Source organism: Pungitius pungitius, chromosome 2, assembly GCF_949316345.1.
Source record: "Pungitius pungitius chromosome 2, fPunPun2.1, whole genome shotgun sequence".
Taxonomy (NCBI): Eukaryota; Metazoa; Chordata; class Actinopteri; order Perciformes; family Gasterosteidae; genus Pungitius; species Pungitius pungitius.
This window is the reverse complement of record NC_084901.1, coordinates 30,169,130-30,192,523: the sequence shown is the minus strand read 5'-3', so window position 1 is coordinate 30,192,523 and position 23,394 is coordinate 30,169,130. Positions and strand designations below refer to the sequence as shown.

Here is a 23,394-nt window from a genome sequence, read left to right as displayed (position 1 = left end):
ACAGAGGGGTATGTGACTAACCAATTTTCTCATCCTCCTGCACCATCTTTCTCTCCTCGTGGAAGGCCCTGAGCCAGCGGATCTTCTCCTCAGGCTTCTTGGCCAGGAAGATGTGGATCTCCTCGCTGTCTTTGTTGCACAGTTTGAAGGCGTTCTTCACGCTGACGTTGAAGTCGTCGTCACGCCCGTCAATGGCGTCCCGTACGTCGTAGCGGTCCATGTCGATGCGGCCCTTGTAGTACAGGATGTCCCGGCGTATCAGATCCTGGGAAGGAGGATAAAGGGAGGTCTGTTAATGTGCACGTGTGCTAAACCAAAGAGATGTCAACAAGCATCCATCCCCTTGGTATCCGGAGAGTCTGCCGCCTTATGCAACCTTTTCCATCTGCTGCCCAGACGCGCAAACACACTGCAGACTCCCTAAGCACAAAAGGTAGAAAGTACTTTTACAACATTTACTAGTTTATTATGTAGAGCCCGCTGCGATAAATTCCGTCTTTGTGAAGCTCGTGCCGGACAGTTTTGAAAAAATGTATTCAACTCTTGTATCTTCCAAGACCATTGTGATTTGGGTGTACTTGATTGTAAGGCAAGCACTGGAAAAGGAGTCAAGAATATCTCAATTTACAATCCAAACATTAATCCTGCTAAACAATGGGATGGTATTCTGTCCGAGAAAAATCTTTGTGAAATCAGTTTCCGGCTGATTTTCTGACGATCTTGATTTTTTTCTTTCCATTGAGGAAGGATTTTTGATGGCACTATATAGTGGATGCATTTCAAATGGCGGACAGTACATCAGCACTACAGATTAAATAAGGATAGCCTCAGTGAAGTAGAGATAAACACTGGAGAATGACAACCTTGTGACTAAAAAGATCTGAAGGAGAAATGTATTCTTACCCATAAAATATACACTCACCGGCCACTTTATTAGGTACACCTGTCCAACTGCTCGTTAACACTTAATTTCTAAGCAGCCAATCACATGGCGGCAACTCAGTGCATTTAGGCATGTAGACATTGTCAAGACAATCTCCTGCAGTTCAAACCGAGCATCAGTATGGGGAAGAAAGGTGATTTGAGTGACTTTGAACGTGGCATGATTGTTGGTGCCAGAAGGGCTGGTCTGAGTATTTCAGAAACTGCTAATCTACTGGGATTTTCACGCACAACCATCTCTAGGGTTTACAGAGAATGGTCCGAAAAAGAAAAAACATCCAGTGAGCGGCAGTTCTGTGGGCGGAAATGCCTTGTTGATGCCAGAGGTCAGAGGAGAATGGCCAGACTGGTTCGAGCTGATAGAAGGGCAACAGTGACTCAAATAACCACCCGTTACAACCAAGGTGGGCATAAGAGCATCTCTGAACGCCCAGTACGTCGAACTTTGAGGCAGATGGGCTACAGCAGCAGAAGACCACACCGGGTGCCACTCCTTTCAGCTAAGAACAGGAAACTGAGGCTACAATTTGCACAATCTCATCGAAATTGGACAATAGAAGATTGGAAAAACGTTGCCTGGTCTGATGAGTCTCGATTTCTGCTGCGACATTCGGATGGTAGGGTCAGAATTTGGCGTCTACAACATGAAAGCATGGATCCATCCTGCCTTGTATCAACGGTTCAGGCTGGTGGTGGTGGTGTCATGGTGTGGGGAATATTTTCTTGGCACTCTTTGGGCCCCTTGGTACCAATTGAGCATCGTTGCAACGCCACAGCCTACCTGAGTATTGTTGCTGACCATGTCCATCCCTTTATGACCACAATGTACCCAACTTCTGATGGCTACTTTCAGCAGGATAAAGCGCCATGTCATAAAGCTGGAATCATCTCAGACTGGTTTCTTGAACATGACAATGAGTTCGCTGTACTCAAATGGCCTCCACAATCACCAGATCTCAATCCAATAGAGCATCTTTGGGATGTGGTGGAACGGGAGATTTGCATCATGGATGTGCAGCCGACAAATCTGCGGCAACTGTGTGATGCCATCATGTCAATATGGACCAAACTCCCTGAGGAATGCTTCCAGCACCTTGTTGAATCTATGCCACGAAGAATTGAGGCAGTTCTGAAGGCAAAAGGGGGTCCAACCCGTTACTAGCATGGGGTACCTAATAAAGTGGCCGGTGAGTGTATGACTACTGCCTCCTATGTCATAAATCGTTCAGTTAGATTTTAGATTTCTCCAAATATCTCATCATGTTTTTCTTAAACCACAGGTGACGTCTACCTGCCGAAACTCAATGATATTCAGTTTACGAATACAAGGGAGAAACAAATGAGCGAATACTAATTAATCAATCATCAGAATAATAAAATGTGTTTGCCTCTACAACAGTTTCTCAACCTCAAGTAACCATGACCTGTGTTACTGTGCAGGAATAAAACATGCCCATAAATAAAATCCTCATCTTAACCATTGCCTGAGGGAAGTAATTACCTCCAGCCACACTATAAGGGAAGGGCAGGTAAAAAAGAAAAAAAAACAACAGCAGCAATCTTTTAATAATCACGCCACAAATCTACATCCGTGTTCTGATACGGACGAGATAAGAGGAAGGCTATATGCGACGTGTTACTTACACACCCTGGGGGGCGAAAACTACCCATGTTGAACCGAGGATGCTTTTGTGTGTGTGGAACCAAGAATCTTATTGGACCGGAACACACACACACACACACACACACACATGCATGATTTAATTTCAGGTGTCAGAGATGATGGACAGCGATAGAAGAGATAAAGACGGAAGCAGAGAAACAGTAAGACACTGTATCTGCATGTCTCCGTTGGATCCTTTAGTGCGTGTGTGTTTATCCGTGTAATGGTAAGAAAGCATTGCTCCTCTGTGTGTACACGTGCGTGTAATGATGCACCTCTCCAGCCCCGGTGCGTCTCTGCGCGCGTGTATTGTTGAGGTGTAGTCGAGCGTGAACATCCGTCTGACAGGAAAGCACAGCTTCGGCGCATTAGAGCCCAAACCACCACCGCTCCATTTTGTGAACGGTGCCGAGGATTTGATCGCGTCTTCGCCGAGGGCGGCGTGCGTCTCATGCGGTGTTATGTAATCTATTTGCAGCTCTGGAGTGTGCCCGAGGACGTCGCGTGGTCTGTCTTCAAGCGCCTCTGCCACCAGCCATTTCAAGACAACCGGACGAGGGCGCATTTGAGCTTTTTAGCTTGTTTTCAGTCAAAATGGTGTTTAAGAAAAAAATTAAGTGAACAAAGGGAAAGAGAGAGAGAGAGAGAGAGAGCCCACCTTCTTGCAGAGAACCAGCTGGTGATCAAAGAGGAAGAAGACTCGCTGCTGGCTGCGTCCGTAGGGCTGATAGATCCATGACAACTCCCCGGTGTAGATGAGCTCCGAGCTCCTGTCCAGGATATCATCGCCCTGGATACACAGACGCACACACACAGTGTGTAAATGCAAAAAAAAAGGTACAACAATGCAAGTACCGAAAGAAACAGCACACAGGAAAGAACGGTTCACTCATTGTGGCTAAAAAGCCCAGGGCTTCAGTAGCCACAGCTCCCACTGCAGCAAAGCCTTTCTATACGGCCGACAAGGGCCTGGTTGTTTGCTTATGTAGGTCATATTGATACTTCTTCATTAATATCCTTGAAGTACCTTGAATTGTCTTTGAGCTTCACCTTGATTATTTCTGTTTAATCCATCTCAAAAGGGCAACCGTTAGCCTAAAGTTAACAATGAATCACTTTGGCGTTTAATGCTTTGATACAACAGAATTCATTTAGATCTAGGTACCAGGTGAAAAATCAAACGGATGCTCAAAGAGCGGTTTAATCCTTGATTTTTCACTAGTTTTATTGTCTGGTCCAACATGATTCAAGGTAAAATCATGATTGAAATGGATTGAACTTCTATGAAGTTTGAATGTTGAGAAGACATAATTTTTGTTGTTTGTTAAATAGACTAACATTCAAGGCATTCAAAAGTGAATTTTACAAGCATTTAAAAACAATAACTGAAGGTTCAGTTGGAGAGACTCTCTTTATTCTGCCTGTAACTCTTCTACCCCGTTAACTGCCTTTGGGCGCTCACTTCAAGATAAACTAACTACATTTTGCCACGATTTCCTCAGCCAATCATATTGTTGAACCAACCCTGCCCTCTCTTGCTCCACTCCAGATGAACGGTTCCTCCCACTGAGCTCCTCCAAAGTCCCACTTCAAATCCTGTAGCTCAGATCTTCAGGTAATTTATATAGATTAAGTAAAAGTTCTTCCCTCCTCTGGGCATGACTTAACAGATGGACTAAACAGACCGTACCACATTCGCCCAGTAAAAACGACATCCGGGCATCCAATGCTTAGAAGAACGGTCCACGTAAACACGTACCTCCCAGTCCAGAACAGAAGCTTGCCACTGGGCGATTTTGTCGATGTTCTCCAGCCTCCTCTTCCTCTCGTTTATCTGCTGAGTGACGTTCCGCATTACTGCCAGCGCTGCTGCCACGTATCGATAATCACTACGGACACAGTGTATACATAAGTACTCCTGAAGTGTTAAAGGGAACATTTATAGCTTTTGGATTTTGGCCACCCATTAAAAAAAGACATGGAATGTTGCAGCAGAGAAAGATACAGAGGAGCCTATAAAGGACTTGGGTTATAAACTCCAGACGTAAGTCAGCTGAAAGAGTGAAAGCAAAATACTTCCAAATGATTCTAATCAGCCAATTTCTCTATTCACAGTTAACTCTGACTGTGTCTATGCTAACTGAGCTGGATTTATCCCTCTAGCTTAGATATGCAATGCATCCAATACTCACTTCGGAAGATAATGGCTGTGTGTGTGTGTGTGTGTGTGTGACAGGGAGCAGACAGATTCTCCACCGCTCCAAACAGTCAAACACTGTGATCTGGCAGGCAGAGCTGGCTCCTGTCCTTCTCTGGCTGAGAACGCGTGCTTTGTCAATGACCTGGAGCTCACTTAGACACGCTGAATCACTCGCACCATTTTTTTTGGTGAGTTTGCACGCATGAGCTTGCACATCTGGACAATCTGGTATTTGCAAATGTTTACTGTGCTTCTGTGCGGTGCGTGCGCGTGTGTGCTGGGAATGTTAATGCTCATACGTGTGCCAGCAAAAGCCCAAATTCATATTTAATCTGCAATCTATTTATATCCAGAGTTCTGTGCAATGATCCAACGGCCATGAATTGAACTGGAGATGATGCGGAATAATGATGAGAAGCAGTGTTTTACATTTTCGACGCAACTGAAAGTCCTTGATGAAATGTTTCCCTCCGCAACATTCCCAGAGAGCCGGCAAAACAGCAAGACATAACATTTGTATCAGGTCATGCATGGATAATCACCCCTTCAATAAAACAAACCCAACACCTGCAACGGCTGCATAGCAACACAAGACGTCTGGAACACAATGGTGCAGCAGTAATGGCATCAAAAGCAAGATGCGGATTAAAAGAGTCTTTACAAAGCGTACAGTACCTGTGCTCCTGCGCAGTGTATTTGAGAAGCTCAGCCAATTGGAGTGGATATTTGCAGATTTTCTGGACAGGGGTGAGCAAGAAGCCGTCTATGGCAATGTCAATCATTTGCTGGAGGAGGCGACAGGCCTCGAAGAAGTGTTGATACCTGCCGTCCCTCATCAGTTTGCTCAGTTCCATACAGGCATCCAAGTGGTTGTTACAGTACTCTGAGTAGATCCAAAAACCATCTTGCTGTAGATTAAAAGAGCAGAGCATATGAGATGAGAGGGGCGAACATGAAACAAAAGTCCTTTTTAATAAAACGCACCAACATGTACGGAGGAGCAAATCCGGTCTCTAAAATTTTCATTAGAGCAGCTTTTTCGAGATCATGACTTAATTATGTCATCATCTTGACAAACTGTTTGTGTTATATAAAGGAGAAACAGACTCACGTGTTCTAAAAAGCATGGTCCGATTTCAGAGAGGTGTGGGTCATCCGTGTTGTACTGTTTCTCCAAGTCTCTAACAAAGCCCATCTGGAAGCGGAAGATGTCCTCGATGTTCCCAAAGATGACCCTCAGCTGGTCGTCATTGAACATGTCCACGCGCTTCCTGCACTGCCGCAGGTAGCCCTGAAACAATATGGGTTACAACTAGTACAAGGCTTTCAGCAGCGATGTGCTAATGTGTAACTGGTCCGAATTTGTGACATGGCAGCTCGGCTAAGGAAGAGTGCGATGCAGGCATCTGGTCACTATTTTGGATCATTCTTTGTAATAAAAATCTAAATTCTCTCCTTGAATATAATTAATTTGAATCCAAATGAACTATGTCTCTGAAGCTTCTGCAGAGGCAAAAACAATTTTGTGTAGGTCGAAGTGTGGCCTCAATTTCAGTCAGTCTGATTCTTGTGGTTAATTAAATGCCCTAAAGATTCAGCACTTTGCGAAAAGGTTTGCTATGAGGTACATTTTTCCTTTTTCACACTCCACCAACCAAAATTCTCTATGTTTATGGAAAACATACTTTAAGCCTTTTTTTTTGTTTTGCACATTCAACCCCAATGAAAATATTTAAAAGTCTCTTCCCAAAAGGATCGACAGTCCAAGACTAAAATACATGTGATTGATGGGGAACTTCTCTATCATAACCCCCCTTTGAGCAGCACAGTCGTTACAGTCATGGCGTGTTTCATCAATAACCAGGAAAATATCAGCTTTTGGTTTACATTTTATACTATGTCATGGCTCTAAATTCTGAAACCCTTATTTATGTGACATGCTTTGTAAGTTTGGAAAGAGGCATGATGAATTTAAAAAGCCCAAAATCTGTTTCATCATCAGAGATGTCTTTCGTGCATGCGCATGTATTGTAAACACGCTGGGTATTTACACAGGCAATAAGTGTGGAGGTGAGAAGGTCAAATTTAGGCATTACAGCAGCTATTTTTACGCATTATACTTCACCCGGACAAAGGGTATACAGAGAGTTGAGGAAAGATGATTAGATAAGCAGAAAATGTGCCGACCCAAAGTCATTATGCAGGTGTTGTGTTCTGTCTTCACATTTGACCTCTATGAATCTTGCACAGAAGCAACGGCGGTAACCACTTTTTTAGAAAATATCGCCTGTCATGAAAAAAATGAATTATGCCATGTTATTTTAACTGATATTTATATATTTTTTAGGATTTGTTTTTACAGTTTTATCAGGATTTAACAGGATGTTACGTTATGCTATCAGCACTATAACATACCCATGGCAGTCATTGATTATAGCTGTGGTCTGTTTTCAATCATATATAATAATTCCTTCTAATTCTAATGTCAATGTATCAGTTACCATTTGCATAATGCAACATCAATCATCTTCCCAGAGATGCTTGTTTCTTTTTAAACAATTATCATTGTTGCCTCTTCTGACCTACTAACTTCTGATGTTAAGGGACAGAGGAGCAGTCGTTATTAGATGGGGTCGGATATCCAAAGATAATATTGTTCCATGTAAGATACAAAGGTTTACCTAATAATTACTGTACTATGCATGCATACATGTCTTAGCTTATGCAGCACACTAACACTGCAATGCCATGCGAATCCAATTCCATATACAGAACTCGGCCTTGTTAAAGATGTACATTGAAAAATAGTTCACAGAATTGTTAAACATAATCAAATGTGTGGTTATTAATATTCCCCATTTTAACATATAGATTTAAATTAGACGTGTTATGTTTTTAGTTTTTATAAAAGGCTCGGTGTGCTAAAAATGTAACCAATAGCAATGCCCTTGTTTCATTTCATTAGGTGTGAATTTGAACCTGCCACTTCGGCATGAATCATAATAACACACTTGCTGTGGACTAAATCGCTGCGAGTGTGGCTGCTGCCACCACTGTGTCTTCTTATCTAAAAAAAACAAATTAATAAGGAAGAGAACTATTTTTGGAACGTTTTGAAAACAACAAAAAATAAATATGTCTCAAATGAAAGTGTGAATGTGGGAGTGTTAAGAATTCATACTACTGGTGCTCACTGGTATTAAACAAGCGTGCCCTGGAACAGCAGTGGACGTATGTGTGTGTGTGTGAGTGGGGGGGGGGATTTTAGTACCTCACAGATGTCCTTGAGGTGTTTGATGTAGTGTCTCTCTGTGCTCATGATCTCGTTGATGACGTTGGCCCTCATCTGGTCTCGGTTCTGGAGGGGCGAGCCCAGACACAGGCAGTCATTGGTCGGGTCCAGGTGCCCGTTCTGCACCTCGCTAGTCCCCTCGGCTGGCTCGCCTCCTACGTCGTCCTGGTTTACCCACAGCTGAGTGAAAACACATTCACACACACACAGACACACACACACACACACAGAAGGCCACACACGTACTTGAATAAAAAATGTGCTCAGCTATGACACTACATCTGATGGGAAAAATGTATTAGTAAACCAATACATATACATCACAAAACATTGTCATAAAAGTGGTATTACGCAAACCTCATGAGCATGAATGAACACACATGAACACACATCTCACACACACAGAGCTTCATTTAGAGGGGCTCTGGCAGCTTGGACAGTAGGTCAAACCGTTGCTCCAGCTTTTTAGAAAGGTGACAGACAAGTTTAAAATAAGATTCTTTGTTAGGCTGGTGGCCAGAGGATATTCAATGCCCAACTATAGCCCTGTGTGTGACTCCAGAAACCCTTGTGCACAAACGCATGCAGATACACACACACACACACAAACTCACAATTTCCACACATGAGCATGCACTCACCAACACCCACCCACGCACAGGACCACATACATTGTGTATTCCACTATTGCTCATAGAAAGGGCCAAGTGTGCGTGGTTTCAGATGTCCAGCAGCCAACACCTGATGACACACAGTTAGCCAAGAGAACATCAAAGAACCCGACGGGGTAGAATGCCAAACACAAGATGAGAAATGCAGCGCCACAGACAAGCAGAGTGATGGGTAGTGGAGCACTGAGCGCAGGCTAGAACTAGTTGCGCTGCATAAACACTGAGAAATAGTCAGAGTCAACTGTAAATAGAAAGCAGAAAAATGCATGAAACATATTTCAAATAGAAATCTCCAGGAATATTTCCAGGAATAATGATTCCAAAAGCCATCCAATTCTATACGAACACTTTTGCAGAATTTGAGTGCAGGCCGTTGAGGAGACGTTTAACATTACTTTACATTTGAGTCATCAGTTCTCCCTCTCTATCGAGCCCTGTCGAGAATAATGTGAAAACGTCCTATTAGATGACGTAACGTTAATGTTTGGTAATGTCGTGGGAACGTCGCGTGGACAGACTGGAGCGGGCGGGTGGGCGGGCAGGCTGGATGGGTAGATGAAGTGGGGAAAAAAAAACGCACCTTTGACGTGGTGTTTTGGAACCGTGGAGTTGCTATGGGGTTGATATAGAAAACCTGTTTTGTTTGGGGCTGAGGAGGGTGGGGTTCCACCTTGGAGAGAGAGAATGACAGAACAGAAAGATACTTTTTGGTTGACAGTCGGTCAGCCTGTCTGCCCTGCCCTCTCAGGAGTGAATATGGAAGGGTGGACAAGTGGGAATGGCCATGATGAGTGCCTGTGGGGGTGGTGGGAGGGGGGGGGGGGTAAAGGGGGATGCTCTGCTGTGGGAAGACTCCACCTAAAAACAAGGGTGCTCATTTTTCCTTCAGTAGGTTAAGTGGAATCAGACGTTTGTGTTGGGTTTAGTAGAGCTCACGTATGGGTGATATTTGGGGTGTTGACGGTGCGTGGAGTAGTGTGATGCGCTGGGAGCCGCAGGGTTGGCGGTCCGAGTCCCGGCTGCTCCATGTGTCATCTCAAAGTGTCCCTGATGAAGACGCCTAACCCCTAATTGCTCCCCAGGCAAAATGAAAGCCATGGGTTATAATGCAATGTAAGTCGCTTACGATAAAAGCGTCAGCTAAATGACATGTAATGTAATATTTAATCACAATGTAAAGTAAAAACACTTCAAATATAAGTGGATTTTAAGTGTAAGAGCTGAGGTTGATGCCAAACAAAAAAAAGGGGTTCATCAGCATCTTTATTGCTAATGAAGAATACCTGAATACCCCGATAAAGGCACTTAGCCAGTTATTCTCAGATCTCTTGAGTGTTACGTGTTATCTAAATAAAGTAATGTTCAACAGTGTGCGTCCATGTGGGTTTTTGTGTATGTGACAGAATGCTTGTGTGCTCCTTCCCCTGCATGTTTATCAGCTTGTGTGCATATGTTCATGTGCCTCCGTCTCTGTGTGTGTGTGGGTGTGTGTTGTGTCTATGGTTGCTGGCCAGCCATGGATGCGGCTAACTCACCCGTACAAAGCTGGCGGGAAACCATCCTTCCTCCTCATCAATCTGGCCCCACCACCAGTCCTTGTTGGAGGCGTCCAGCACCTTGATGACGTCACCGGCCTTAAATGCCAACTCCCGATCTGCCATGGTCACATGGTCCCATACCGCCTCAGCGTTGACGATTGAACCTCCACTTATCAACTAGAGAAAGCGAAGGGAAAGACAGGCAACATCTTAAGCTTTATTTTCATATACGAAACAATGTGAAGAGCACCGCAGGCACTGTCCAATGGATATTGATCGCTGTAACCAAAAACAGCATTTGTATCTAATTTGAAAGTGATTGCAATTCAGTGCTCATCCTAATTTTGGCCTTGATCTGTGTGAATCCTTGTTGTTAAGCCCACTCAGATTACTAATGGATGCAAATACACACCCTCAAAGTCACGGCCCACTGGCAGCTTAGAGATTGCAAATAGAACAACACAATGGTCGACACAGACGACAGCACAACACAACAAAATACGACAACACAAAAAAGGCAGAGCCATTAGTGGAGAAACAACACGCCGTTCACAAGCACAGAACCAGTCCCCACACTGGGATGGTAATTGGCCCATTATGACATTAGAATAATTACATGTGTTAATGTAATATAAATGCTGAGGAGCAAACAAATGTGAAGGGATAATCTCCACTTCTTTATGCGTGTTATTTTATCAGCAGCACGGTCTTTGACAACACAGAAGGATGACTCATCAAATCTCCTCTATTGATTTCCGCATCATGAATAAATAATATGGACATTATGCAACGCTAAAATAAATGTTTCAATTGCCCAACTGGTGTGCACGAATAAGACCAGAGTCAACTTTTTTGCGAGGCGTGCATTGGGCGCAGTGGGAAAGGACACGGAGGCCTGTCAGGTGTTCAGCATGCTGCAGGGGATTTGGAGAGGCTAAAGGTTGTTCTCATTAAAGGACAACAGACAGAAGACAGTGTTCCCAAGAAAGACCTGATTCTGACATCATCCATCTAACCAAGCCGCACCATCCATCACACTGAGCTCTCAGCTCTGTGGCCTTGAGGTGTGCGCAAAAAATATGCAACACACGCGTAGCCACGCTTCTAACTTTGCATGCATTCAACCCCTGTACGCAACCGCGGCACAGCTGCAACGGCTTGTTCCGATTGGTCTCTCCAAAGTAGTGTTCATCAACATCTTCCACTCCAGAGCTAACCATGCATCCACTCCCTGGGGCTGTGGACAGAGGAGCCAGTGCTAACAGAGCCTGACAGGAGCTGCTTAGGCTCCAGGTAAGGAGCTCTCAAAGGCCTTGAGACAGGGATGTGGAATGGATGGACGTTAAAATTGGTTCTTATTATTATCATTATTATTATTATTAATACTGAGCTACTGTTGCCCTCTAAATGGGGCTTCTTAAATTTTTCCATCCCTCCTTTCAAGATTGCTGTGCCTCTTACAAAATTAAAATGCACTTCATCACAGTGCAGAAATGTTATTCCACCGATGTGCTGATGCAGTGAGTTTGCAGGAAGGTGGGGGAGACACAGCAGATTGTGTGCGTATGTCTGTTTTAAAAAACGACAACACCCCCCACCCCTCCCCCACAAAGATCCGATCTCTCAGACGCAGCAGCTACGTTGCCCCTTCAACCTGTGGACATGTCTACTTCGCTGTTGACTTACTGAGACAGCTACCGGGGATATATAAGACAATCATGTCATAGGAGTGAACACAAGGAGGGATGTCTATGCCTGAAAGGGAGAGAACAGCCGTCGTCATGGTGACAGATGAGGATGCTTCACTGACCCTTCAGGATGTACCAGAATATTTCCAAATTTAGGAGTGTGTGCCCTCTGAGTGACCACCGATTATCTACAACATTGCCCTGCCATTAAATATTAAAATGATGAGCGCTTCACGGTAGACAATCCGTTCATATGTTGATTTCCATGTCAATGTTAAATCAAAGGCACAAAGTGATGTGCATGCAGGTTTTAGATCAAAGATCACATTGAGAAGCCTGACTCAATCAGGTATTACATAAGGCTTGGAGCTGGGGTCGCAAAAGATCTAACCATGTGTCACGCTGCCATGGAAACAGGACCAATGAATGGTAGATCTAAAAAAGAATTTCAAAAATCCTTTGTGATTCAGTAAAAGGAATTGTAGGGCAAAATTGGAGAGTCAAAAAAACAAAAACAACGCAGTTAGTAGAAGCCAAATCCGCCTCTGACATGGGGGCCTCTGCCTGAAACAGTAGCCGTAGAAGAGATGAGCGTAAGTCATTTAGGTCACTCCTGTTTCTCGCCCGCTTACAATGTCCGCTTTCTCAAAATCACCGGCTCCCACCCATTCCATCCATCTCCTCTGCTCCAGGACCACTCCGATTTTCGACCCCACTCAATCTCTCCAATCCCCATCAATCTGCTGTAATATCGCACACAGACAGGTAGAGTGAGGGCGAGCGTTGGAGATCCATTCACGACCAATGTTCCTCCATGCCCGCCCCCCCCTATTCCCCCCCATCTCCCTAATGAGATCAGCGCTTTCTTCCCCAATACGTTGCATCCTTTTACCCCTCTACATGTCTGAATAAATAACAAAATGCATTTGATAATCAATGGTCCCAATCCCAAGCCTTCAAACCACCTCACACCTAGCTTGATCAAATGGCATACAGTGAACACACAGAAACACAGACGAGTCTCGCCACAAAACGCCTCGTTACCTGAGTGCCTAGCGGCTGTAAGGACCTGTGTCATCATGAGGGTTACACTGCGGTTGCAACATGAAAGATCAACGAGTAGAACTGACGCCTCTAAAGCGCGAAACCTGTATTTGGGTCAATGCAAATGAATGCAGAGGAATCCGTCCCTGCACACGGACACATGCGGTCTCTCTGTTTCATGCTCTGACAAGGAAACATGTGAAAACAGAGAGCAGAGTCGCTTATATCATCTTTGCAGCACAACACATCAGCATTCACAGCACTGGCAGCTACACTGCATTCCAACATCCTCCTCGATCTGTAGCCGTAGCACATCTGCACCAAAGCACCTACAGCCTCCTCCACACACACACACACACACAAACACGCCGTTTGCCAGCCTTACCATGTTTGTGGCATGAAACTGTTCAGAGAGTGTATGCATGGAGAAGTCCGGCTCACAGGATCATTATAATTAAATCTCTCTTTGTGGAAGAGGTTCCAGGTGGTGGTCCTTGGCGCACGAGGCTTCTCGTTCCGACGCACTGAGTGAGTCTCGCGGTCCGTCCTCCCTGTGTCTGCCAACCCTATTATGTAATACACTTATACCCAGAGTCTGGGAGCCAATCAAAGCTGCTCTGCCTAAAACCGGTGAGAAAATGCACTCACATCCTCACACACGCCGTCATCCCGCTCGCGCACACCATCCGCACAACATCGACACTTCTGACTGAACAGCGTTTAACGGTGCTCTATTATAAGGCACCTGTCCTGGAGGGATTACAAATGTGTGAACACTCAGGGACGTGTGCACGACTCAGATTCAAAGAGGTACTACGGATAACATCCAACACACAACCACACACACGTACGACATAATGTGAATACACGTTTATAAGAAGCACTGAGTTATCACCGCTAGCCACCTGAGCTGTAGCCCCTGCAGTATACAGTATTAGGATTCAATGTTTACAGTCCTGTGGGGGTCCCCTGTAGGAGGGATGTGTATGCGTTGATGAAGACACGCACCGGCCCACATGCCACAGCATGTGATGGAGCTATTTGTGTCCGCAGCACATAGCCGCCAATCACTTCTTTCTGCACCTTCAGTACAACATTTACCACTTAACTAGACATACACACACACACACGTACAAGAAAAAGCTTGGCACTTAGCATTGAGTGTGAGAGCACATACAGTATCGTCTAAAACCCTAGCCAGCCTACCATCCCTATTTATAGGACTGTCATGGAAGGGTCTGGGATGGGCTTTTAGCATATCTATTTCTGACATTCATTCAACATTCATGACACCTGCCTTCAATCCTTTATTGGATTACGCAACTGCATGTGATTAGAAAAAATAAAAGTAATGGGCATTTTCATCTCCCCCCTCCTGACATGCTTTTTCACTTGAAGCCCATTTCATCTGTAACGAATGGGCATATTTACTGAAACTTTCTCTTATTATAAACTATTTAGTGACAATGCCTAAAATGTGTAGGCTGCAGAATCAGGTGTCACATTGTAATGTTGTAAACAGGATACATGTGAATATTGTAGGGCTGTGAAATGGTAGCTGAGTTTAGCTGCATCTAAAATGGGGGAAACCTGGAGTGACAGAGGCCCTCCTTTATTAGGCCTAGCCCTGCCTGCTATTGGTTACTGCTCAGCTGAGATTACAATGATCCTGTGGAGTCCACCATCAGCTGCAACTTCTCACAGGCACCGTGATTTGCTACAAATATTCCAATTACTTCTGCGGAGAGAACACTGTTCACAGCTGCCATATTGTTGATGAGGCAGTTGACCACAAGAGGAAAAACAAGACCTGACGCAGCACTAAACTGCTGGTAAAAAACAACATGAGAGTAATTTTTCCTCCAAAAATCCAATGGCTCTAGAATAAAATTAACCCATGCGCATAATCCACAAAATACAACATGGAGGAGAGAGGCAGATCGACGTAGAGGAGAGGAGGGATGGAGGAGAGGGGAGGGGGGGGGCATGTTTATATGCGGGGTTACGAATTTTCAGTTACCACAAAAAAAAGGCAACAGCACCACAGATCTGTATCCGCACAACTACCACCACCAGACAACACCAGCTATCACAAACGGCGAGAGGACACAAGACAAGACGAAGGATTAGGGAGAGGGGGTGGGGTGAGGGGGGAGTAACAGAAATACATTATGTTGTACCAACGTCATTCATTTCAACGCGTTGCCGCGATGGAGCGCCGGGTGTCCCCGCTCTCGACCAACGCGCACTGCCTTTCTCCCCGCTCCTGTGCGAAAGTGCGCTGCGCTGCGAATCGGGCCCCAAGCGCAGATCCATTAACGAGTACCGAGGATGAACATCAACAGCACGTTCACAAGCACCAGAACCGCGATCACCGTGAACACCGCGCAAGTCTGGACGTCCAAGGCCATGGCGCAGCGCTGCGGGCCGATGCTGAGATGCGCTCTCGGAAGACGTGCGGAATTCAGCTCTCCACGTCTAGACGCGTCGCCTCAAAAGCCACGGAGAAATCCACCACTACAGGGAGGCGAGAAATGAGCCCACAGAAAGAAAAAGAAAAAAGAAAATGGGGGGAAAAAAGAGAGAGACGCCTCTTCACAATACGCCATGTAATTCATAAAGGCACGGGAAGAGATGCATCATGCCTCACCATCATCATCGTCATCAGTCTGCACCGCGATTTCTCCCCGCTAGTCAACACCTGCCGGTGTTTCGCCTCTTCCCCTAAAACCGACCGACTCTCGGGCCAATAGACTCTCGTAAGCAAACAAGAGGGAGGCTGTGCGCAGGCTGTTTCGCAGCTGCCGAGCCGCCTTCCGGTGAGTGGGGGGCCGGGAGAGATCAGCTGCGAAGCTGAGAGGCGGTCCTGTGTTAATGCTGATCAGCGCTCCACCGCCAGACTGCCGGCTTCAGCCATCACCTACACTCGAGGGGGGGTGGAGGGGTGGTGAAGGGGGGGAGGCACAGCCAGCCCATCGCGATCGCCACATTGACCACGGAGGCTTGAATCATAAACCTCATTAATCTCCCTGCCCGTCTAAAAATATCGCCGCACGCCCGCGCAGATTTATCATTTGTCATTAACGGGCCGTGGTGGAGGGGCGCGCTCCTCAAAGTGATCACCATCTTATAATTGCATTGGCATAATGGTAGCCGTTTCCGCCGATTTTTGCATGTGGCCGCGCGTCAATCAGACACAGTGTGCCGAGTTGATCTGACCATCAAGAATTCCATCTGGGTTCAGCGGAACTTGTGTGGTCATTATAAACTGTATATTGCAGTTGTGCCAGCTCGGGCTCTAAAAAGTGAAGCCAAAGTAGCTTTAACTCGGCTTCTCTCCTCGGGCCAGCAGGGGGAGACTCTTCTGGTTGCAAAAAGAAGTGTGATTGTATGGACTTCATTTATTCCCTCAGTCAAGGGGGCCCAATATCACCCCTATCACCATTTGAAAAAAAAATCAAGTCGGATCACCATGCATGAAAAGTAGCTTGCAAGTCGAAAGAGTGTGGACACCCCTGCCCTCAGTAAACAATGTCAACATTTATTCATGGTATCAACCACTAGTTTCAAGTCTTCTTCAATACAGTTTCATGTTCATTCATTAAATGATGATCCAATTTACTTTCAAATGGGTAATAAAGTAAGGCGTAAAATCCCCAAATGGCTTCAAATGGCAGTCTGCTAACCAATCGCTATCGTTAAGACGAGTGCGTACACACATTCTAAGAGTGAAACAGGCTCACGGGCATTCTTGGCATTATATGGGTACATTTTATTAATCCTTTTAATCTTATTGTATGCTTTTTGGGGACACATCTACACATCCCTGGATTTATAGACTTCAAATAGGGAAATGTGCTTACCAGCAGTTTGGGTGGGCCAGTGAGGGATCACATTCACAATGGATTCCAACTGGTTTGGCAGAGAGTGCCCCTGACCTCTTTACCCCCCTTTGAGGTGCCCTCGAGCAGCACAGTTAACCTCAAACTGCACAAGCGGAGTTGCAGAGGTGGCCTCCAGATGTGAAAAGTGCGCTTCTGTGTAAATGCGGAGCGGGACATAATCTTTTATAAAGCATGGGGTTCAGAGAAACTGAACTCTAAACAAACAAAGGCACTAAAAACACACCGTTCCAAACCTCAACTAGAGGGTGTGTGTCTTGAGTCCCCTAAACTAAACACACACTAATTTGTGGAACAGGAGAATATATTCAGAAGTGCTGAGGTTTGCCCAGTACTTACGGAGAATCTCATTTTCAAACCCCCTGGGAAAAGTAGGGCAATGCTGTAATGGTGATGTGATGCCCTGGGCCCAGAACGGCATTACAACATATTAAAGAAATTATTAAAGAAAACAACAGAGTAACCATTTCCTGAGCATTGTGCAGCACACAGTAAGATGAAGAAAAAAACACCCTTTTGTAATGACCAGTATCATTTTGTTCAATATAATTTTAAAGGTCACAATCAAGCTAAAGAATGATTCCCTTTAATCAATCATTTTTACTCTCAAAGTGGCAGCGAGAGTTCCTTGCAGCACTATAAACACAAGTGTCGGCTTGTCGCGGGTGGCAGTCTGCCTCAAATAACGTTATTCACAATAAACTGAGCGACAACCCAGCTTCACTGCAGGAGCAAGAAGTCAAAATATCAGTGAAAACTGCTCCAACCATTCATGCCGATGCCAACCAATAGGCTCAATGTGCTCCAAATTGTCACATCTGCACTGAGATGCAGTTCAATGAACCCACTGCAGTCGCCGCCAGCTTGGTGTGCTTTTGTCACGGGTGGATATCATGTGGAACTGTTGGTAGCATACTGAGAAAATGAACGAATACCAGCGAAGTGGGTAGTGCTTTACCACTGTTCCTAGAAGCGTGTGTTTGCTGATGCTGGAATGCACGTTAACCACCGTGACTCCGTGCTGACTGCAGCTCAAGTTCTCCGCAGGAGGAGCGCAGCTACAAAACCCCTCAGTCAACGGGAGGCCGAGTGTTTGGTATTCACAACCATTTTTGGCGGCGCCTCAGTCCTACGGGGCTCGGCCTCGTGAGTGACGGGACAAAGTGTCTCCGGCTCCCCTCGGATGCGAGTGTTTGCCGTTGGCGCACGCAGGCGTCATTCGCACGCAGGCGTGTTCGCGGCGATCCTTGAGATGAACATCGTATTACGCACAGGCGCTTCCCCGCCTGCAGCGCTTGTCCCGGTGTCTACGCCTCTCGTTGTTGGCAGGTTATAAAGACGGCGCAACATGAATCAGTTCAGCTCAGTTCCAGCCACCACCCAGGCAACACATCCGACACACACACACACACACACACACACACACACACACACACACACACACACACACACACACACACACACACACACACACACACACACACACACACACACAGACACAAGAGAAGGAAACCTCCTAACTACACGTCCGGCCTCACATCCAGCACACAGCTTTGAGATGGATGGAAAGGCCCAGGGATTTAAAGAATAACGACAAACAAGTGCACTATATCAGTATTTTTAAAGCCATAAATAATTTGTAGGGCACTCTCTGCACATACGTGCCGATAAGAGCAGTGGCTCCTGAAAGCTGGGCTTTTTTTAGTGAACATGAGGCATCGCAGCTGAGATATGACAACCGTCCTCAAACAAGCTTTCTTTTTGTCTTTGCTCTGTGCCCGTTTGCCTGTCTGTGCGTGCGTGTGTGAAACGGAGAGTGAGCAGATTACATAAGCCTGCCCTACCTCAGTGGGCTCCCAGTCCAATCTCCCTGACATTTAGACAACAAAGGTCACATCTGAAAGTCTAAATCTGCACAGACACCAATGCTAATATACTCATGCATATACAAAAGAGGGGAAATATCTCCCACCTGAAGAGAATCATGCGTTAAATGGGAATGAACTTAAACTTACTGTACGTGAATTGGGTGCACAACTGGCACAGCTGCATTTAATCAATGTGACCTGCATTGTTTTGCAGACTCTTGTTGTATTGAAGAATTGGCAGGATTACTGTTTTGCCTTCGTTAGCTGTGTACTCTGTGTACGAGTTATATTAGACCCATGCAACAGATATGTACCGCTTCTGATGGTTAAACCTCTACAGCAGGGCCATGGTATTACTGTGTGAAAGGACTATGTGACTAAATAATATGCAAGCTTGCATCAAAACCCTTCCCTTTTCCCAATTGCAATTAATGATGACAATGAATTAATGAGTCCAGATAAAAATCTACAGCACATGTCTGGATTGTGAGGGCTTCATTCCAGCCATCCATTTAGACATATTCCCTGCCGATTATCCAGATAAGGCTCCAGAGTAATGAAAAAGGCCAAGAAGAGCAATGCAGATCCCTCTGCTGAGTAATTGGTCTGACTCAGGTCTACACTATGGCATTACCCCTTAAAAGGGTGGTTCCTTTTGCAAATACCTGACTTCTCATATAAGTTCAGACCTCTCTGGCCAACTTACCTGAATCTGTAAGAAACATCATAAATACATTTACAATTTTGAAAGAAATGCCCTTGTGGATCTGCTAAAAGTGATTTTTAAAATTCCCTTTTTGTTTTTCAGTGTTTCCTTGCTGAGTAAGGATATTGTGGGGTAATTTGGTACAAAAAAATATTGTAAAGATATCTACTTCATTCGTCAAACTCAGGCTGCTGAAGTCTCGTATTAACTTCAGCGGCACTTCGCAATTCATCTTTCTTTCGGATCTATTACTCGAAATTGCTTTGCAGCCGGTATAGACTGGAGGAACAGTTACACTGTGCATAGGGGTACGTGAGCACTGCATTAAGAGATGGAGGGAGGGTGGGTGGAGGGTGGACAAAAAGTGAACTTTAATCATTTTGCAGATAAGCTTTGTGGCGGCTTTCCGTCCGTTCTCTAAAACAAGGCAATCAGGCGGTGTTACGATCTTTTACCCAAAAGTGAACCCCTCCAGTGCACATTGCGTATTGTTGTCAAAAAGAGTCTAAAAGAAAGCAAATCCTCCGCGTATAACTTAGGACCATCTAACGTCATCAAACTTAAGCGTGCCTCAACTTCCTGTCAACAGATATAACATCATATTCAAGTCCAATGCACATCCTCCACACCTTGCTCGAATTAGGTTGATAATGCAATGCTCTGAAGAAAAAACAAAAAGTAAGCATGGTGTGATTGTAGTATTGATGCAGAGCACCATTTCCAAATGCAGTCAGGGGCGATATCTACTCATAAAAATAATTGGTATTCTGGTAGGGTATAGAAAGGAAGCTACGCTACTTTAAGCAGCGGCCGTTTGCCACAATATTGGCATCATCCATCACTGCCACACTGACAAGCGTATGAGGCACAATGCCTGCACCTCTCACCCCTCCACGAAAGGCGGTAAAATATTCCACACCCTCATTACATTAGGTCCAGCAAGGGTGGGAAAAGTAAAAGTCAAACTCTTGCTGTTAAATCTGGACTTTCAGCTCTTTTCTTGTGTCCAGTCATCGTGCCGTCAGACAGACAGTGTAGAAATAGGGTTTATCTCTCTAGTTGTCACTGTGGATCCACGCCGAGGTCAGTCCTAGGCGGGCTCTACTTTAGCCAGCAAAAGCTCCGTCTTTAGAAAGTCTTTTGCCGAAAACGAGCGTTTTAGGGCTAGCCAACCAATCTGTTTGTGGTCAGTAGGTATTTGGCTAATGGGAGGCAAAGCCCACCACACCCATTTCCCCTTCAGTCTGCTCCAATCCTTTTGTTCTCCTCCCGTCCCCACGACAACCACACTGACTTCCTGCTTCCTCCCGGGCCTTCCAGCCACAAAACGCTCTAAAAATAAAACGCTGGACTTTTCCTGAACACAGTTTTGTCACCATTGTTCAGACATCAGCTGTTTTTTCGTTAAGCTCGATTTGGCCTGTTAGTGTGAAGGCGAGTTAGTGGGTCAGGGCATCAAGGGTTTTAAGAAATAGTGCGAGATAAATCAGATAAGAGAGGTAGGTCATGCCAAGTGGGGTGGAGAAATCAGGGTTAAAGACATCCCAAGTGATATCAGCATTCCTAGAGCTAACTGCCTTGGGAGAAATTCATTCAGTCTTCTCAGGAACAAGGCCGGATGTATCATATATAAAGACTCTTGCGGAATGAAAACAGGCTTTTGGAGACAGGCTTGCGGAAGAGAAACAAAAATGTGAAGCTAGTTTAATACGCGCCCGTCTTATTTTCCAAATAGGATAAAAATTATGGTCACTGCTACACTACATGGATAACTTTAATTTTTTTGCTTGAAGATTAACTGAAAGCTGAAAGTACGTATTACACAGAGAACTCCGCCTCAACACACTGTAAAACGACAAATGAAATGGGAACCACTCGGCACTATTGGCTGTGTTTGCTTGCAGCGCTGACTTGACTTCTTCCTACCATGTGTTATGGCAAAGGTTCATGGAATAGTGTAATATGTTGGGGAACACACATGTTTGCTGTCTGTACCAAAAAAAAATTCAACATCGAACACATTGATGTTTTACGAGGGGTTATGTACACAACTGTTTCTTGACCTGGCTATCCCCCGCTTATCAGTAATTATGCTGAACTAAGCTGCTGGCTGTAGCATATCTAGCCTACATCTGTGCAGGCGGTGTATATCTTCTCACATAACATACAGTATATATATATATATTAATTTCCTTGAGTATCTATTTTCTATTTGTTCGTTTGTTTTTGGCTGACCAGTTCATTTAAATATACACTAAGACCGGCAAACTGAACGTCCCAACTATTCCCCTCACATTTCCCAAAGAGGAGAAGTAGTGCCTCTGTTAAAAGATGCAATAACAAACTCCTCGAAGACGGCATCGTAGCTGTTCACAAACTGCAACAAAAGGAACGCTGTTGAGACATTATTCATTTATGTTTCTGTTCAGCATTGGTGCCACTGTGGACTTGATTGGGCATCTGGGAACCCGGCTGTGGGGCCAGGGATAAAATCTGTTGTATGTTGGGATTTGGTTGCTTTGTAAGTAAGGCGCGTTGTAAGTGCACTGAACTTGCGCGTGTCCTCATTCGTCGGCCTCCCGTGGCCCAAAGCACTGGGAGGTAAGAACCATAGTGTCTTCCCGTCCTTTCTGAGCTCTCTGGCCACTACATTTGCATGCATCCTACGTTTGAAGTTTCTGCAGTGTTTCTCTGGGAGCATACCGTAACTCGGTGGAATAAAATCTAGAGCTCCGCCTCTCCTCTGAGCTAAAACGATTTTACATTCTCACTGCCTCCACGCGACGAAAGTTCAAATGCAGAACATTGTATTGAAATGCAAAACTCTGCAGTGAAATGATATCTCCGTGCAGGGTTGTTTCTCAGCACTCGGTGTTTCACAAGCGCTTCCGTCCCGTCGATAGGTCACTTCTATTCCCGCCATCAAACGCTTCACAAACCTCACCGGATACAGTGGTGTCCTACAAAATATCCTTGCTCAAGTCGCCATGTATGTCTGCACCGTGGATGCACATACACGCGTGCTCTCGTACTAACCGGCACATGCCAGGGTGCGAGAAGCAGGTGTCTTCACGGAGGCCTGGAGGGGGGGAACAGGAAGCAGGGAATAGGAGGGGAGACAAGGTGAGTCAGCAGGAGTGGGGGGCACTTGACCCGAGAAGAGGGGGGAAGAGAGATGGGGGAGAGGGGGTGGGGGGGGGGGTGTAGTCCAAGGAGCGATGGCGGTTGCATAATGCGAGTATGTGTCGGAGGGTTTACTGTGACATTGAATGAGGTGTAGCAGGGAGCCAGGGAGGTCAGAGGCACAAAGTTACGCAAAATAATGTACACAAGAAGTGGCAGCTGCCAGAAAAATGCAGCCCGTCTCTCACAAAGGCCTGCAGGACACATTCTAACTAGCAGCACACTGTACAGGCAGTTAGCCTCTTTCTCTGTATTTTAGGGCAGGGAAAAAGGACAGGAGCTGCGTACTCTCTTCAGAATACGGCTATTCAATTAACGTATATTTAAATCACAGCAGCTGTCAAGGTTTTGATACACACACACACACACACACACATTTCTTTCTGTAAAAACCCACACATGCTCATAAAATGTACGATTACTTATTGCCTTGTCAATGTTGCTACAAGATTTCTTTGGAGCCCGCACAAATACTTGATTCCTGTAAATCTTTCTCTAAATGTAAAAATTGTACAGGAAAGAGTACAAAAGAATCCTTCAGTAATAGGACCTTTTTTAAATGGTCTCACCAGTTTGTTTAAAAAGGCACAATTGCGCTGACTGACAATACTGCGAATTATTGATTCAAAGCAGGTGTGATTAGTGGCACATTGATGAGTAAGGCAGATTAAATTGCTGCTGTTTTTGAAGATACAGA

General features: G+C 45.2%; 1 protein-coding gene across 13 annotated transcripts in view; it reads right to left on the bottom strand.

Annotated features, from left to right (window-relative positions):
- LOC119210149 (rho guanine nucleotide exchange factor 9) overlaps window positions 1-23,394 on the bottom strand; it is a 41,716-nt gene that overhangs the window by 6,773 nt on the left and 11,549 nt on the right. For 5 of the 13 annotated variants that reach the window (XM_037459857.2, XM_062560758.1, XM_037459854.2 and 2 more), the window contains 8 exons: window positions 10,304-10,483; window positions 9,349-9,438; window positions 8,077-8,277; window positions 5,917-6,096; window positions 5,481-5,713; window positions 4,365-4,494; window positions 3,264-3,395; window positions 22-265 (listed from right to left, as the gene is read on the bottom strand). In XM_037459857.2, the coding sequence (XP_037315754.2) occupies window positions 22-265; window positions 3,264-3,395; window positions 4,365-4,494; window positions 5,481-5,713; window positions 5,917-6,096; window positions 8,077-8,277; window positions 9,349-9,438; window positions 10,304-10,483 (1,390 nt within the window). The other 8 variants (XM_037459859.2, XM_062560764.1, XM_062560757.1 and 5 more) reach the window with 6 other exon arrangements.